This window comes from Heterocephalus glaber, unplaced genomic scaffold, assembly GCF_053883595.1.
Source record: "Heterocephalus glaber isolate CG9 unplaced genomic scaffold, H.glaber_assembly_v1.0 deba00001066, whole genome shotgun sequence".
NCBI classification, from domain to species: Eukaryota; Metazoa; Chordata; class Mammalia; order Rodentia; family Bathyergidae; genus Heterocephalus; species Heterocephalus glaber.
The window spans coordinates 1,078,807-1,097,864 of record NW_028258186.1 but is presented as its reverse complement, the minus strand read 5'-3'; the positions used below and the strand labels follow the sequence as shown (position 1 = coordinate 1,097,864).

At 38.7% G+C, this 19,058-nt stretch overlaps 1 protein-coding gene across 1 annotated transcript; it reads left to right on the top strand.

Moving 5' to 3' along the window:
- Nucleotides 1–8,771: 8,771 nt before the first annotated feature.
- Nucleotides 8,772–9,860, top strand: LOC101703282 (WD repeat domain phosphoinositide-interacting protein 4). Its single transcript, XM_004874131.3, is given in 1 exon segment — nucleotides 8,772–9,860. A coding segment is annotated over 1 exon segment (1,083 nt). The 5' UTR covers nucleotides 8,772–8,777.
- The last annotated feature ends 9,198 nt before the right edge of the window (nucleotides 9,861–19,058 follow it).

The window sequence follows — 19,058 nt, the reverse complement described above, 5'->3', positions numbered from 1 at the left end:
ACCAACCAACCCATACAGCCACTTCAAAAACTCTCTTCTGAATCTTGTATCTTGCTCTAGCTCCCCTCATATTTCCCTCCTCCCTCAACAGGATTTTGTTCTTGGACACTCGCTCCTTTCTCTCATTCTTCATTAATGGTCCAGTACCCTGAAATTCTGGACACAATCCCCATTCTTCTCTATGAAATTGCAGGTGAAATTCAATGAGCCCTCACTGTCTCAATTACTTTTCTCATTGTTGAGAGAGAATACTCAATGCCCAAAGTTACAGGAGGAAAGATTTATTTGGCTCATGGTTTGTTGAGGTTTCAATTCATAGTTGGCTGGCTCCAAGGCAGGGTGGCAGGCAGACAAACATCACAGAGGAGAAACAGTCCATGGCAGGCAGAAGGCAGCAAGCTACAAGTGACAAGAGTAGCTTCTTTCTGTCCCTTTTATCTAGGCTACCTGCCCTCCACCCTTAGGGTGGGTAGCACTGACACCCAGAACTATGCCAAACCAATCAGTGGACTGATTTAGTAATCACACACACTTAATCCCAGCATCACGCACTCTAGATCCAGCCAGCTCTGAAAAGCCCCACGTATAACTACATGAGGCTGTGGGGGACATCTACACACAGCTGAAACAGGCTCATGTTATTTATCGGTTTAAAGGCCCTGATTTAGTCAACTTGACAATCCTTCATTCTAAATCAGACACACAAGCTTAAATATGACATGATTTCTCTTATATAAGAAACCCACAGTAAAAAGAGCCAAATTAAAGAGAGATAATAGGAAGCAAGGAGCGAGATCTTTGGCCAAAGAGAAAAGGGGCCAAGAGATATAGGGAGAGGGAGTGAGAGGAGGGAAAGGGAATGAGAAAAGAACCAAGATGTGTTCTGTCCATGCACCAACTCCATGTGCAGAAAGTAATCATTATGTACTGCAAGCATGGACTAATTTAAAAATTTAAATTAAAAATTTTTTTAACTCCCTCTTTTTGCCTTTTCTATGTTTCCTTATCTTTCTCTGGTGGCTCCTTCTTAGTCTCTTGCTCAGACTTGTCCTCTGTGCCAAGAAATTATTTAGCTATCCAACTGGAGTAGCCTTGAGCAGTACGATTCTCCGTCCAGTCAGAGGTTAGATAAGTATGCACTGGAGACGTTCTATAAGAAGTCCCTAACCTGAGTATTATGCTCAATTCCATGACCTTTAAAGTTCCTTCCAAATCTAAAATTGTATGAGTCTATGTACTGAGTGCCAAGTACAAAGTCTGGTGAAAAAAATGCTGTAGGAATCCAGAGGCAGGATAATGCCTCATTAGTCTGAAGCTAATTTACTCTGAGGGAAGGTTGATGAATCCTCAAAGACATAATAATTAAATGAAGTAGATCATTTCAGTCTATCCCCGAAATCAAAGCTTTCCAAAATGATTGGCTAGGACGGTTACAGTTGTGTTATACGATGAGCCAAAGAATGAATTAGATTTCACAACTGAATTATCTGAGTGATAAAATACCTGTCTAGGCTGCCCCTGGATGTACAGTGGGGTGGGAGGAGAGGAAGAAATGAGCCCTAGAAACCAGGCCTCTCTTTCCACTCTTCTGCTATCCTCACTCCTCAGCCAAGCTGCATAGCCCAGGAGGTGAATGGGAAACAAGGTTAGTGCCTTTATGAAAGAGCTCATAGAGAGCTCCCTCACCCTCCCACTGACTGTATGCACTCCAGGAGGAGCCAGCGGTTTAGGAGGTGTAGGCATCTTCATCCTGGACTTTCCAGCCTGCAGAACTCTAAGAAGTCAATTTCTGCTGTTTTTAAGCCACCCTACCTATGGCATTTTGTTATAGCAGCCTCAGTGACTAAGGCAAATAAATTTAAAAACCTAGAGTAAATAGGAAATTTCATAAGGAAATTCAGGTTACCAAATTTGACTGCATTAGAGCTACAAAGCTTACACAGACCAATTTTTATGGAAGGAATAGAGGATTGTGTGTGTGTGTGTGTGTGTGTGTGTGTGTGTGGTGATGGGGATAGAGCTCAGGGCCTCTCACAGGCCAGGCAAGTGTCCTACCACTGAGCCACATTTTCAGTGCAAAACCCAGGCCCTTCACGCAAGCAATGAGGTCCACCATACGGCCTGAGAGAACGTCGGGAATGCAAACACGCACATCCATCTGCAGACTATGACAACACATGGGAGTAGTTGAGTGCCCTCCCCAGTGTATAGAAAACAACCAGTGAGGTTAGCTGCTGTTGCTATTATCTGAGGCTCATCTGGTCTGCCTTGATATTGGACATTCTCTAAGGAGATCTGAGTCTAAACTGCATAATTGTCTACCTTTGCCCCTTGAGACAGAATTTTTTAACTTTTTGTGGCCTCACTCTCCTCTTCTTATAATAACATCTACCTGGCAGTATTTCTATGAGAATTACAGATAAGAGAAATAAAGTAGCCTAAGAGGTGCCTGTCACGATGTTGGCTCCAGATGTCTTAGTTAGGATGAGGTATTTGGTTTTACCTTCGTGTTTCCCATGGACCGCACCTGCCTAGAACAGGGTCTTATGTCTTATAGATACTCAATAAATATCTGTCAAATTAATAATAAATTGTTTTTGCTTGACTTTTCTGTCTTTTTGTCTTTTCCTGCTTATCTGCCAAAGGCAGTTAGCACTCATTTTTAAAGTATTTTTATGGTTATGGCCTCTTCTCCTTGCTTAAAACTTCTTTTACTTAATCCTTCTTTTGTTACCTTGCAAACAAATGATAACCTCTGCTTTATAATTTCAAAAATTGTCATAAAACTTCTTGAGAACACTGCCAATCCCTGCTCCCAACTCCATACAAGAGTCCTATCCAGTAAGGAATCTCGGTCCCTGTCTGGCCAGGTGAACCACAGCCACTGAGAACGCCTCTAATCTGAAATACTTTCAGAGCAAAAGTATCAAACTTCAGGTAGAGTTTCTGGTAAGCAAATCCATAAAAATAAAGAGTGATTTGAAATTTTTTTTTAAAAATAGGGAGTCAAAGGGCCAAAAACCCAATTAAAATGTGGGGAAGATATTTAAACAGATAATTCACCCAAATTAAGAGATTTTAAAATGGCCCTCAAATCAATCAACAGAATGAGGAAATTATTTGTAAAGTACTCACCTGACATGGGATTAATATCTAGAATTTGTAAGAAATTAAAACACCTCAACAGCAAAAAAAAAACCCTCCAACTAAAAGCCAGGCCAATGATATGAATAGGTTTTTCCTTTTATTATAATCTGAATAGATATTTCTCAGAAGACCTATGGAAGGGCAATAGATATATGTGAAAAAGTTCAACATCACTAATCATCAGATAAGTGCAAATCAAAGCCACAATGAGATGTCAACTCACCCCAGTTAGAATGGATAAAATTTAAAACAACAAATGTATATTTATAAAAATATAATGATAAATGTATATATATACTATTACAAAGATACAGAGTCCACCAAAAATGTATACACGTTTCAGCAGATTGCCATATTAATCAATGCCTGAAAATTAATGGCCACCACTTTGAGCACCTCTTGTAACTGTAGAGGCCATATGTAATAATCTCGTGATGTCTCAATAAATTTAGAATTAAAATATTTATACAAATTTTTCTTTTCCTGATGTATACATTTTTTGGCAGACTCTGCATATAAAACAAATGCTGTCAAGGGTGAGGAAAAAGAGAAACTCATAGTCACTGTTGATGGGAATAAATTAGTGCAGCTGTTATGGAAAACAAGGTGACTGTTCCTCAAAAAATTAAAAATAGAACTACCATATGATCCAGTGACCTCATTACTGAGGATATATCAGAAAAATGAAATCAGTTTGTTATAGAGACACCCACACTCCCGTGTTCATTGCAACACTATTCACAATAGCCAGGACATGGAAATAACCTGTGTGTCCATCAACTGATGAATGGAGATAGATAGATATATACAATGGAATATTAATGGAATTATTCAGCCATAAAATGGAACACTATTTAGCCATAAAAAGCATGAAAATGTTTAGGCTGTCACGTGCAGCAATGTGAATGGAACTGATTGTGTAAAGTGAAAGGCAAGTACTGGGTGTTCTCTTCTATATGTAAGCTAGATAGTAGACCTTGAGCAGAGAACAGAATGGGGGAGCAGGAGGATGGCAAGAAGATGATTAATGGGTACAGGGATGTCACTGGATAGAGAAATAACTTCTACTGTTCTGTTCCACTGGAGAATAACTATGGTTGGCAACAATTATTGAGTATTCCAAAGTAGTCAGTAGAGAAAAATTTAAATATTCCTAACACAGAAAAAGGGTGTGTAGGGCCAGGAATTTAGCTCAGTGGTTCCACTGCCTGCCTTGCAAGCGCAAGGACCCAGGTTTGATCCCTGGTACCAAAAAAAAAAGGGGGTGATGAGGTGACAGATATGCCCGTGACTCTCAACTGATCATCAAGCACTGTATGCACGTATCAGAGTGTAACACCATGCCCCAGAATTATGTGCAATTACTGTGTGCTGATTAGAATAAAAATGTGTTTTTGAAAACTTAAGAAGTTGATTTCATAGAAGTAGAGAGCAGAATGGTGGTGAGCAGGGCCAGGAAGGGAGGAGATGAGAGAGGAGAGAGGTTCTGCAGCATGGCAAATTGACCACAGCTCATAAGGCTCTGTTACAGCATTTAGAAAAACCGAGGAGAGAGGAGTTCAAAGGTTCCAGGCAGGAAGAAATATAAGAAATCCTAAAATGGCTCTTAAATATCTAAAAAACAGGCAAGGAGATAGGAATGCTGATTACCTTGATTTGATCATTACATATTGTATACATGCATCAAGTTATTACCCTGCACCTCATGCATATGTACTATCTGCAAAATAAAATACAATTATACAATAAAAATTTTTTAAACTTCTTTAGCTAAAACACATACACAGTGTCATATGTTGTTACTCTTCTTGGAAAAAATACTTCGTTTGATGTAAGATACAAATATATAGAATTCATCATGATGAATGAATAAGTTAATGTTTGCCATAGCAAACAAAAGTGCTATTCAAGCTCAGTAAATGAAAAGTGGGAGAAATGTCCCCATTGTGGGTACAAACCGAGTACAGAGAAGCATCATTTGGAACACAATTCCTTAAGTGCAATCATAGTAGCTTGAGAATGAACTATTTGATGGTTTTCACAGCTTCATGCAGATATATTTTATTACATTTTAACTTCAGGTCTGGACAGAAATTTTAGAAATGTAACACTCACAAGAATTTAGTAATGAATCTTTACTTTTTTAATTAACATTTTTGCTGATTTAAAAGCAACTGCTAAATAGCCAAAAACATATGCCTTCATTCTTGTCGAAAATGGTTTATTTATATATTTTAATTGACCAAAACTGTACATATTTATGTTGTACAACATGATGTTTTGAAATTTGTCTGCATTGTCAAATACCTGAATTAAGCTAATTAATTTATGCATTGTCTCATATAATTATTTGTGTTGGCAACACTTGAAGTCTACTCTCTTAGCAATTTCACTGTGGTCACCATGTTGTACAGGGAATCTCTGAAATGGAAATTTTGTATCTTTTGACCACTATCATGTTTTGACTACCTCCCTGGCCTCTGTTATCTACAATTCTACTCTGTTTTATCATTTCAATTTTTTTAGATTGCACAGATTAAACCCTAATTTGTTCAGCCGTAAGATTCTGAAAAAAATGAGAGCTATTTAATGAAAATCTTATAATGATTAAAAATGTAATTTGTGTGAAAATGACCTTTAAATATGCTTAGAATGTACATAATTAGAGAAATACTAACAAAGCAACAGAGATGCTACTCCTTACCTTTCAGATAGGTGATATTTTCAAAAGTGTAACAACCAAATCTGTTGATGAGTCTTTGAGAAACAGGTGCTCTTACTGTTACTGAGAAAGCAAACCAGTACAACTTTTCCAGGGGGCTTTTGCCAATGCCTAACATAACCTTTCAACCCAGAAATCTGAATCTTAAAACAAACTATCCTTGAAAATGAACTTCCAACAACCAAAAAACACATATGTACAAAGATGTTCACTGCAGAATTGTTTGTAATTATAAAATATCAGAGCCAGACATGGTGGCACAGGCCTGTAATTGCAGGACTCTGGAATTCTGGAACAGGAGGATTGTAAATTTGAGCCCACTCTGGGAAAATTAGCAATTTACAGAGACCCTATCTCCAAATAAAAAGCGGGAAGACCCTGGGTTTAATCCCCAGCATCACAAAACAAAAACAACAGCCAGGTATTTAGCTCAGTGGTGCCATGCCTGCCTGGCAAGCACTAGGTCCTGAGTTCAATCCCTAGTACTGGGAAAAGAAACAACAACAACAAATTCAGAAACAATCCACATGCCCATACATAGAAGAATGATTAAATAAATAATACAACACCGGCCCAATGTAGTCTTATGTGGCCGCAATGAAGAATAAGGAAGATCTCTATGAAGTGATGTGGAATGATTTTTGTGATATACGACACAAGTGACCAAAATCAAAGTGCAGGTTGAAAGCTGGGTACAGTGGTGCATGTCTGCAATTCCAGCACTTGGAAGGCTGAGGCAGGAGGATCACCATGAGTTCAAGGTCAGCCTGAACTACATAGCAAGACCCTGTCTTGAAAACAGCAACAACTGCAGGGTGCTACTTACAGAATGGAAGAGCAAGGAATTACAAAAAGGTGCTTCTTCAAAAAGGCAATGAAAACACTACAAAGACTGACACACATACACATTCTTCAGAACTGGGAAATTAACCTAAGGCTTGCAAAACTCCAAGGAGAGTTCTCTGAAGAAAAATTACTACATCTTGGTAAGGAGAGTGAGCTCAGTGGTGCTTTAACTTGCCTTACTCCCATCCCCCTCTGCTAGCTCCAGAGTTGCTTTGAAACCCAGCAGCCTCAGAAGCACATTCCTTGTGAAGATTAGCATCATAGAAGCCCTTGCACAGGACATCACAGAGTCCGGATAACCAACCGCCCCATCCCAGGACAGTGGAGCCATGGGAAGAGTCTGGACACTTGCTGACATGGTCCCATCCCAGAGGTTATCATTATTGGAGCTGACTCAGAGCTTGAACTGTGTTGATAAGGTCACATTGAGGCCATTTATCAAAAACAGTCACTGGCAAACTGTCAAATTTTAGGACTTCCCAGAGTCTACATTACCAGTTGGTATTAACAAGAAGCTGACCAAAACAACTTCAAAGGCAAAACTGGAAAATGAGAAGGCCACAGAAGATATTAAAGAGTTTCAACATATTCCTGGAAATCTAGAAGACCACAAAAATGCACAAAACTCTGTGCATGGATGTGGTTGTGCGTCAGAGGACTGATATCATCAGCAGCATTATTTACTATAAACCTACAGTGATCAAGATAGTGTGGGCTGAAGCAGGAGGATCACACGTTGCAGTTAGACTTCACAAGATCCTGTCTCAAAATATAAAAGAAAAAGACGGCTGGGGATGTAGCTCACTAGAAAGGCCTTAGGTTCATTCCTCAATAGCCCCTTCCCCCCAAAAAAGAAAAGGTAGTGTAGTGTAGTATTACTGGAAGAATAGATAATGTATATTAACAGAAAAAAATAGAGAACATAGAAACAATTCTACACAAATATAGTCAACTTATATTTAACAAGTGAGCAAATGTAATTCAGTGAGAAACATCTGTACATCAATAGTCAAAAAAGTCTTTCCCCAGATTCCCATAAGAATCTAGATACAGAACTGAGAGACACTTTTCTAAAAAATTACATACATATAATCAGAATAATTTATAAAGTCAAATGTAAAATGCAGGATTATTAATGTCCTAGAAGATAACACAGGAAAAACCCTTTGGATTTGGCAATCACTGAGGAACAACAAAAAAGGACAATCTATGAAAAATTGATCAATTTGGCTTAATTAAAATTCAAGAATTGGGAAGTAGGAAGAACACGCACACAAAAACTCAAGGACATGGGCTGGGGATTTAGCTCAGTGGTTCCAGCGCCTGCCTCACAAGCGCAAGGTCCCAAGTTCGATCCCTGGTACCAAAAAAAAAAAAAAAAACTCAAGAACATCTTACTAAATGGGGGAAAATAGAAAGCATTTCTTCCTCAGACAAAGGTCTATTATCTAAAATATATAAAGAACTCAAAAAAATCAGACCTACCAAATATAAAGACCTAATCCAAAAATGGACATCTGAAATGAACAGACATTTCTCAGACAAACAAGTAAAAGCAGCAAATAAATATATGAAAAAAATATTTCACATCACTGGTCATTCAAGAGATGCAGATGAGGCAGAGGAGGAGGCTTCCAGGCCACAACAGCACTGCTCCCAGCACAGAGGAGGTGAGCCACATGAGTGCCAGCAGCACACATGCCCCCCCTGCCGTCGAAATGAGAAGACACATAAACAAGCCTCAAAACCAGACTTCCAGATCACCTACAACAACGACAAAGGGAAAAGAGATGGAACACTCTGATACTCATCCACCTGAACTCCCTGAACTGGGTTCAAAAGGGGACCTGGAAAAATGAAATCAAATAATTTCTCAGATAACAGCAGAGATTGTGCCCATAGTGCAAGACATGATTAATAAGTCTAGAGAGGGGAAGTCTGGCGAAGAAGTTGAGTAGAGAAGAGGAAGAAATTACTTGGGGGCAGAAGTTGTAAGACTTGGAGGGGAGAACTCAGGACTTTTCCCATTATCCTATTGTGTCCAGGGGAGAAATCCTGAACCATGACTCAGCAGCTACTTCGAGGGGTCACCAGCCTGCGTTTCAACCAAGACCAAAGTTGCTTTTGCTATGCCACAGAGACAGGTGTGCACATCTACAATGTGGACCCACTGATGAAGAAGGGGCATCTGGACCATGAGCAGGTGGGCAGCCTGGGCCTGATAGAGATGCTGCACTGCTCCAACCTGCTGGCCCTGGTGGGCGGTGGTAGCAGTCCCAAGTTCTCCGAGATCTCAGTGCTGATCTGGGATGATGCCCTGGAAGGCAAGGACTCCAAGGACAAGCTGGTGCTGGAATTCACTTTCACCAAACCAGTGCTGGCTGTGCGCATGTGCCACGACAAGATCGTGATCGTGCTGAAGAACTGCATCTTTGTGTACTCCTTCCCCAACAATCCCCAAAAGTTGTTTGAGTTTGACACTCGGGACAACCCCGGGGGGCTCTGTGATCTCTGTCCCAGCCTGGAGAAGCAACTGCTTGTGTTTCCAGAACACAAGTATGGAAGTCTGCAACTTGTGGACCTGGCGAGCACAAAGCCTGGCACCTCATCTGCTCCATTCATTATCAGTGCACATCAGAGTGATGTAGCCTGTGTGTCCCTGAACCAGCCAGGCACCGTAGTGGCCTCGGCTTCCCAGAAGGGAACCCTCATTCGCCTTTTTGACACCCAGTCCAAGGAGAAGCTAGTAGAGCTGCACCGAGGCACTGACCCTGCCACTCTATACTGCATTAACTTCAGCCATGATTCCTCCTTCCTCTGTTCTTCCAGTGATAAGGGCACTGTGCATATCTTCGCTCTCAAGGATACCCACCTCAACCACTGCTCTGTGCTGGCTCGCATGGGCAAGGTGGGGCCTTTGATTGGGCAGTACGTGGACTCTCAGTGGAGCCTGGCAAGCTTCACTGTGCCTGCTGAGTCGGCTTACATCTGCACCTTCGGTCGCAATACTTTCAAGAACGTCAACTCTGTAATTGCCATCTGCGTAGATGGAACCTTCCACAAATATGTCTTCACTCCCAATGGGAACTGAAACAGAGAGGCTTTCGACGTGTACCTTGACATCTGTGATGATGATGACTTTTAAGGACCCCAGGGCCTGTGCTAGGAACCTACAGTAAGAGATTGCAGAGTTGAGCCTTGGGTGTGGGGAAGTGATGTGGAAGCCACCAGCCAGCAAGCACTAAAGAGGCTTGTGTCCACTTTCCACTCAGCAATTTGTCTAAACCAACAGCTCACTTCCCTCAAGCACTTTTTGATGACTGTATGCTGGAAGAGCTAGGCCACGGATCCAGGGAGGTAGATCCCTGGGACCCCTATCCTGGAGAAGATAACCAGGGACCTGGAGGAAGTATCCTAACCCTACCTTGAAATTTTAAAATGCTTAACAGGAGAGATGATTTCTGATGTGATGAATATGAATAAAATGCCCCTACTGGCAAAAAAAGAAAGAAAGAAAGGGAATAACAGTGTATTATCTTGAAACTACCTTAGCTTCGCTGTTGGAGAGATAAGGGTGATGGATGTTGCTTCGCCCTGAATGATAAAATTGACCTAGTTTTAAGCTTACAGATCGAACCAGCAGGTTTATCAACTACTCCCTAAAATAAATATTTATGAGTATATAACAAGCAAATGTAACTGATCTCATCCAAAACTGTGAACAATTCCATTATAAGTTGTAATAGTCAAAGAAGATTAAGTCTTTCTTTCTTTTTTTTTTTTTTTTTTTGGTACCGGAGTTCAAACTCGGGTCCTTGCGCTTGCAGAGCAGGCAGCGAAACCACTGAGCTAAAGCAGAACTTATTTTTACCATAGCCTGGCAAGTAAGGTTAAGTTTCATGGCAAGGAGCATAAGGTGGGTGTCTAATACCCATACTTATTTTAGGAGTATTTCTATTAATTATTTTAATTCTAGGAATTTTATTATATTATAAAATATTTACTTACATGTAAAAGACCACCATTGGGGTTACCTGGTACACTCCTGTTGTTTTCCAGACGTTCCAGTCTCCTAATGAATTAGTGGGTAAGCAGAGTAAACAGCACCTATATAGTAGTGGAAAGCTTCCCAGTTTTCTAATTGGTTTGGTTTCCAAGTGTAGGAGAATCAGGAGAGGAAAGAAATATTCTATCTATTTTATTTCAAGAGGAATATGAGTATGCCACTTGCTTCTGGTTTTGTGATGCAATCTTAATGTTTACCATCTTGTGTTTAAAGATTATTGTGTAACATGTCAAAACTTGATGGGTACACACTGGTGGACTTTGGAAAATATTTAAAATTTCCACCAGTTAAGATTTGTTAACACAACATATCTCAATCTTTCTTTGATCCTGAAACTTTGAATAAATTATTAATTTATATTTAAAACATAAATAAATAAATAAATCTAGAGAGGACACAGATTAAAAATAGAGGAGCTGAGGAACATGATGGAATCCCAACATAGGAAACAAATGGAATCCATAAAACAGATCCAAACAGATTTCCAGGAGATTAAAAACTCCACTGAAGGTCTACACAGCAGAATGAGCCAATGTGAGGACAGAATTTCAGATATAGAAGATAAGATTCCAATTAGTGACCAGGAAAAGAAAAATATCATTAAAATTGTTAGGGGGGACCACAAGAAATCAATCCAGCAGCTGCTAGACGATGCAAAGAAGAATAACATAAGACTAATCATAGTCAATGAAGAAACAGGAGAGAATGCAGATGACATTAAAAAAACTGTTCACAGAAGTGATGGCAGAAAACTTCCCAAGCAGGGGGAAAGAACTTGACAAACAGATAAGTGAGGAATACAGGACTCCAACTAGCATTGATCAAAAAATATCTACACATGGGCATATAATAGTTAAGATTCCAGAAACCCAACAGAAGAACAAAATTCTACAATCAGTTAGAGAAAAGAAACAGACATATAAAGGAAAGCCCATGAGAATCACAGCAGACTTCTCAATGCAAACCCTCAAGGCAAGAAGAGCTTGGAGTGATGTGTTCCAAGCCCTAAAGGAAAACAGCCTCCAACCCAGACTGAGGTACCCTGAAAAACTATCCTTCAAAACTGATGGAGAAATAAGATGCTTTCATGACAAAGAGCACCTTAGGAACTTCATGAATACAAAACCAGCACTCCCAAAAAATTTTAGACAATATCCTAGGTAAAGACAATGAGGATCACAACCCCAGGAAGCCCAGAAGAATGAATCCATCATGCACGACAACAAATTAAACACAAAGGGGGTGAATCCAACAAAAAGAAAAAGTCATGACAATGATAAGTCAATACATACCAGTTATAACCATCAATGTTAATGGCCTCAATCCACCAATCAAAAGAATTAGACTGGCAGAATGGGTCAAGAAGCAAGATCCAACAATATGCTGCATACAAGAAACACACTTAATTCAAAAGGAAACTCATAGACTGAAAGTTAAAGGGTAGAAAACAATACTCCATGCGACAGGAACCCAAAAAAAAGCAGGAGTAGCTATCCTCTTTGCAGATCAAGTGGATTTCAAATGAACACTGAATAAAAGAGACAAAAAAGGACACTATATCCTTCTAAAGGGAACAATCCAAGAGAAAGAGATAACAGTCATAAATATATATGCACCAAACACTAGTGCACCCAGCTATATAAAACAAATACTAATGGACAAGAGATGCAGATGTTCAATAAAAATAAAAACGTTCAATATCACTGGTCATTAGAGAGATGCAAATGAAAACAACACTAAGATTCCACCTCACCCCATAAAGAATGGCTGCTATCAAGAAATCAACCAATAACAAATGTTGGCGGGGTTGTGGGGAGAAAGGAACCCTTCTCCACTGTTTGTGGGAGTGCAGACTGGTGCAACCACTGTGGAAATCAGTGTGGAGATTTCTCAAAAAACTAGGATTAGAGGTCCCATTTGACCCAGCTATTCCTCTGCTGGGTATCTTCCAAAAAATATCACACCAGAGCGATATATGTGCACCCATCTTTATAGCGGCACAGTTTATAATAGCTCCAACTTGGTACAAGATCCCAATGATGAATGTAACTGTACTGTATACCTAAAATGTATCAATAAATTTAATGAAAAAAAAACCAACAGCAATAACACACAAACATGCCATTCTAAAAAGAGAGAGTTCCTGTTTCTTCAAAATGTGGACATGTAGCTGCATACCAATATTTAAACTGACAACTTTCTGGAATCCAAATTTCTTAATTCTCAAAACTAGAGGATTTTCTCCCTTTAATATGTGGTACAAATAAAAAGTCATTATTGCCATTCAAAAAAAAGAGGGGCCCTAAAATTCATATGGAGCCAGAAGAGACCCAGAAGAGCAAAAGGAATCCTGAGTAACAAGAGCAGACCAGGAGGCATCACAGTCCCAGACCTCAAGTTATATTACAAAGCTACAGTGATAAAAAAACAGCATGGTACTGGCTATAAAGACAAACAAGTGGGGCTAGGGATTTAGCTCAGTGGTTCCGGTGTCTGCCTCACAAGCACAAGGTCCTGAGTTCAATCCCTGGTACAAAAAAAAAAAGTGGATCGATGGAACAAAATAGAGGATGCAGAAACAGTCCCAGGCACATTCAGCTATCTGAGCATTACTAAGGGGCCAAAAACATACTGGAGGAAAAGATAGTCTCTTTAACAAATGGAGCTGGGTAGACTGACTATCTACATGCCAAAGACTAAATTTAGACCCATGTCTCTGACCATGCACTAAAATAAAATCAAAATGAAACAAAGATCTAAATATTAAAATGAAAATATTTAATCTGCTAGAAAATAAAATAGGTAAAGCTCTTGAAGACATAGGCATAGGCAAGGACTTTCTGAAAAGAACCCTAAAGGCATAAAAAATAGCACTAAGACTCATCCAATGGGAGCACATCAAATTTAAAAGCTTCTACATAGAGAAGGAAACAAACAACAGAGTGAAGAGACAACCTTCGGAATGAGGAAAACTTTGCCGGCTACTCCTCACACAGAGGACTAATATCTAGAATATATAACAAACTCAAAAAAAAATTAGACCCTCCTAAAATAAAAAAAACTAATTTTAAAAATGGGCAATTGAAATGAGTAGACACTTCACAGAAGTACAAATGCCCATTAAATACATGAAAAAAGGCTCGACATTTCTATCCATTAGAGAAATGCAAAATAAAAGAACACTGAGATTCCATCTTACTCTAGAAAGAATGGCTGTCATCAAAACATAAGCTAACAAATGCTGGTGAGGCTGCGGGGAAAAAATGAACGCTTCTTTACTGTTGGTGGGAATGTAAACTAGTACAACCATAATGAAAATCAGTGTGGTGATTCCCCAAAAAAACTAAAAATAGAAATTCCTTTTGACGCAGCTATTCCCCTTCTAGGTGTTTTCCCAAAAGAGTTAAAGACATCACACCACAGTGATGTAGGCATACAATTCCTAATAGCTAAATCTTGGAAGCAGCCTATATGTCCAACAACAGATGAATGGATAAAAGAAGGATACACTTGAGTCATTTGTAGGAAAACGGATGCACCTTGTGACCATAATGTTAAGAAAAATAAATTAGACACACAGGCTTAACTATCACTTGGTTTCTGTTACACAAGAAACACAAAGTAGACATAAAGAGCAAAATAAAAAAGAGAGAATAGGAAATAGGGAGATAGCTCTTTCTCAAATGGGAAGGGGACCAAGAGATGAAGGGAGGTTAGAGAGGAAGGGAAGGGGATGAGAAAAGATTTAAGATGTGTTATGTACAGGTACCAATTCCCTATGAGGAATGAAATCTTTACTGCTAACACGGACTAATACAAAATGGAAACTAAAAAGATAAAAGAGGTGATTAGGCCATGTGGACTCCTTACTTGTGAATGAAATGAAATCCCTCATCCGAAAAGGTTCTGCCCGTGATTGGTCCTTCTGCCCTTCCTACCTCTACATGTGAGGACACAATTCTTCTCCCTCCAGGAGACTCAGCTAGAAGTTCACCATCTGCAGCCTGCAGGGTGGTGCCAACTAAATCCCTGCTCTTGCTAAATTCCCCAGCTGTGGTGACCCGATTTAGGACAAAGATGGCCTAAGGCACGTCTCCTCTGTCCCCTCACTTTCTTTAACTCCCACTATGTTTCCATTCTTGATTATGTCCCACCAACCTCTACAGCTTTGTTAATTTTGAAAATTCTGTCTGCTCTGTTCCTCAGACTGAATCATGTCAGTGTATCTATTTTTCAGTTTTGCTGATTTCTTTCCCTCTGTTTTTTCAAAATCTGCTGTGAGGCTACTATGGGGAATTTTAAATTTCAGTTATTACATTTTTCAATTCCAGAAGTTTTCTTTTTGATAATATATATCCCTATTTCTTTATTGGCATTCACATTTTGATGAGACATCATTTTCATACTCTTGTTCTGTAGACATTTTTTCTTTGGTTCTTTGAATATATTTAAAATAATCAATTTAAAGCCTTTGTCAAATAAGTCCAATATCTGTGCTTTCTCAGAAACACTTTCTAATCATTGAGGGCTTTATTTTAATTTATTTTCCCTATCAATTTCCTGTTTTCAATGTCACTGATTTCTGCTCTCTTCTTTATTCTTTTCGTCTACTTGCTTTTGGCTTATATTGATCTTTCTCTAGTTTCCTATATAGGAAGCCTCACTTATTTGTTTTAGATCTTGTTTCCTAATATGTGCATAAAAGCTTTAAATTTCCTCCTAGCCACTACTCTCACTATATTTCACAAATTTTTGAGGTTGCATTTTCATTAATTTAAAATATTTTTTTTAAATTTCTCTCAAGATTTCATGGCCCATGAGTTAATTTAGAAATTTGTGGTTTAATCTCTAAGTAGTTTACAATTTTCCAGCTATCTGCTTTTGAGTTCCAGTTTAATTTCACCATGATCTCAAAAGATACTTTATGTCATTCCACTACTTTAAACTTTTAAGGTGTAAATGTAATTTTTACCCAGAATATCCACCTGCTGGATCTGTCTAATGCTGATAGAGGCGCGAAGTCTCCAGTGATATTTGTGGGTTTGTCTAATTCTCTTTGCAGTTCTATCAGTTTTTGACTTGTATTTCAACACTCTGCTTTTAAGAGTATATATTTAAGGATTGTTATTTCTTCCTGGAAAACTTACTTCTTTTTATCTTGTGATACCCTCTTCCTGACTGATGGCTGCCTTGCGAATTATGCTTCGTCTGATATTAATGTAGCTACTACAGCTTTCTTTGATTAGCATTAGCATGGTATATCTTTTTCTACCCCTTTACTTTAATCTAGCTGAATCTTTATATTTAGCATGGGTTTCTCATAGAGAACATACAGTTGGGTCCTGTTTCTTTAATCTGCAGTCTCTGTCATTTAATTGATGTTTTAAACCATTCACATTTCAGTGATTATTGATATAGTTGGATATATATCCACCATATTTATAACTATTTCCTATTTGTTGCCTTATTCCTTTGTTTCTCTTTGCTTTTGCTTCCACTGCTTTTCTGCCTCCTCCGGGTTTAATTGAGCATGGTATGATTCCATTTTCTCTCCTCTCTTACATATCAGTTATACTTCTTTGTCTACCTTTGTTAGTGTACTGGGGTTTGTGATGTGCATTCACAACTAACCTAAGCCCACTTTCAAATAGCACTGTACCATCTCCCAGGTAGTCCACGCCCCAGATGACAGAGTAGTCTTAAGTCTTCTCCTCCCCATTCACCTTATCCACGTGCAAGAATCATCTAAGACATTGTTGCTATCATTGTTTCAACAAACTGTAATCTATTAGAGCAAGTAAGAAAAGGAAAATAGGGGATTTTATGTTACCTTCATTTATTCCTCCTCTAACATTCTTCTTTATTTAAAAGCAGAAATAGCTTTCTGAATTATATCATTTTCCCTTTCTCTGAAGAACTTTTAATATTTTATGCAAGGTACTGGTGACAAATCTCCTCAATCTTTGTTTGTCTAAGACCTCATTTCTCCTTTTTTTTTTTCAGTTGCTTTGCTTCTATATTTATACTTGGGGTTTTTCTTATATAATAAGCCATTTGATAGTTTCTCTTATATGAGAAACACAAAGAGGAAAATTGAAGAAAGATAATTAAGAAATAGGGAGTTCAGATAGTTCCCCCATATGACAAATTCCATTGTTTTAAAATATTTCAATATATATCCTAATTGGTTTCATTTATACTGCTAGTCTATCATAGCTCTTTGAAAAGAAAGATTTGTGTTATCATTTGTTTGTTTATTTTCTGTAAGAATCTTTTTGGTGTTTGTCTTGTACTCTGAGTAACTACTATGAAGATAATGAAGCACAGGATAATAACTATTGTATTCTCTTATTATTTGTGAAATTTTGTTTGATTTTTCTCATAAAATAAAAAATAAATTGCTATGTTAGTCTGGGCTGCAAAAAAGACAGAGAAGCCATGTGATACTTAAGCTGTGTGTCCTGCTTTATTTCACTTTTAATATTCTCAAGGTGCAGCCATTCCCCTGTAAATGACTAGACACAGAATTGTAGCCTGGTGTATTTTTCTTTCAATACTTTAAGTAGCTCAATATCTCCTGGTTCTCTTCAGCTTGCATGTGACATGCTTAGTTATACACGTTGTTGATTCCTGCATCTGTGGCTTCATGACTGATATTAAGTTTAGAAAACTCTCAGCCATGGTTACTTCCAAGATTTCTTCCAGTCCTGTATCTCTTTCTTCTAAGATCCCCATTATGCATACACTACACCTTTTGTCATTGGCCCACGGGTCTTGGATATTCCATTAATCTTTTCCCTCTTACTTTCTCTTCACTTTTCAGCAAGTACCTTCAAGCTCCAGGGTTCTCACTTCAGCTCTACCCAGCCTATTAAATCCATCCTCACTCCTGTTACAGTGCTTTTGATTTGTAGCATTTCCTTTGATTCCTTCTTAGAGCTTCCTTCTCTCTGATTACATCATTCATCTGTTCTTGCATATTATCTATTTTTTAATTAGAACCTTTAGCATATTTATCATATTTATTTTAAATTCCTGTTCTAATAATCTTAAAATCTCTGCCATATCTGCATGTAGTTCTGACATTGGTCTTGTCCTTTTAGATAGTGGAATTTTTTTTTCTTTATTGTTTGGCATTCATTTGGGGGGAGGTACTGGGGACTGAACTCAGGACCTCCTGCTTGCCAGGCAGGCACGGTGCCATTGAGCTAAATCCCTAGCCCATCATTTTTTATGGAAACTGAACATAAGCTATTAAGTATAAGGGGAGTTTAGGTAAAAATGCTTTTAATGTGTAAGTTTAGTTTATCTGGCTGGGACGAAGGCTGTGTTTGTTGTTTGCTGTAGCCGTGTCAGGAGCTAAATTTTCTTCTAATGTCCTAATTTTTAAAAAATTTCAATTTTAGGCCAAGGATTTAGCTCAGTGGCACCGCACCTGCCCGAGTTCGATACCCAGTACCAAAAACAAAAAAACAAAATTTCAATTTTATTTCTGTATATATCTTTGCAGTATATGCTGTTTACATTCATCTTGATTCCCCTCCCCACCTACCTCCTTCCTCTGTCTCTTAATCCCATTGTCTTTATTGTTGCTGTTATTTTTTAGTTCAGTTTACAGCTAATGTCCTCATTTTATCTTCTGTTATGATCAAGCCCCATTGAGACCAGAAGGCTAGAGAGGGCTGGGGTTGGACACTTCATTCTCCTGGGTTAGCTCAAGTCAAATAGCACTTTGAACTCTTGAAGGCCGGTTTCTGCTGTGAGCTGGCTGCTTCTGTCAAAATGGTTCTCTTTCCCCTCCTCTGCCCAGAAGGCACAGATTTTTTCTGCTTCCCATTCTGGAATTTAGTGGAGTTCCTAGAGAGACAATTCAAGAATCTCCCAAGTTTTCAACAATGAATCAACTGCCCTTTACATTTTCTTAGCACTTATTCACACCAGTGGCAGATTGTGTTCGCATAGAGCTGCGGTTCTCTATATTCTCCTGTCTCTAGAGTGGGAGCAGCCATCTGCCCTGTAACTTCACTTCTCTGATAAATCCAAGAAGAGCGGCTGCTCTTCAGCTGTCCAACCTTTTTTTCTTGATATGTGGAGAGGAGCGATGACTTCCAAGATCTTCAAAAGCCCGATTGGAAACTGGAAATCTCAATTTAATTTTTATGAGAGCTCCAAGATATTAACATAGGGTAGGAAAAAAGAATGGTTTTTTCATTAAAGGATGTTAGAATAATCAGATACCCATGCAAAAGAGTGGATTTCAACTCCTGCTAAACATTG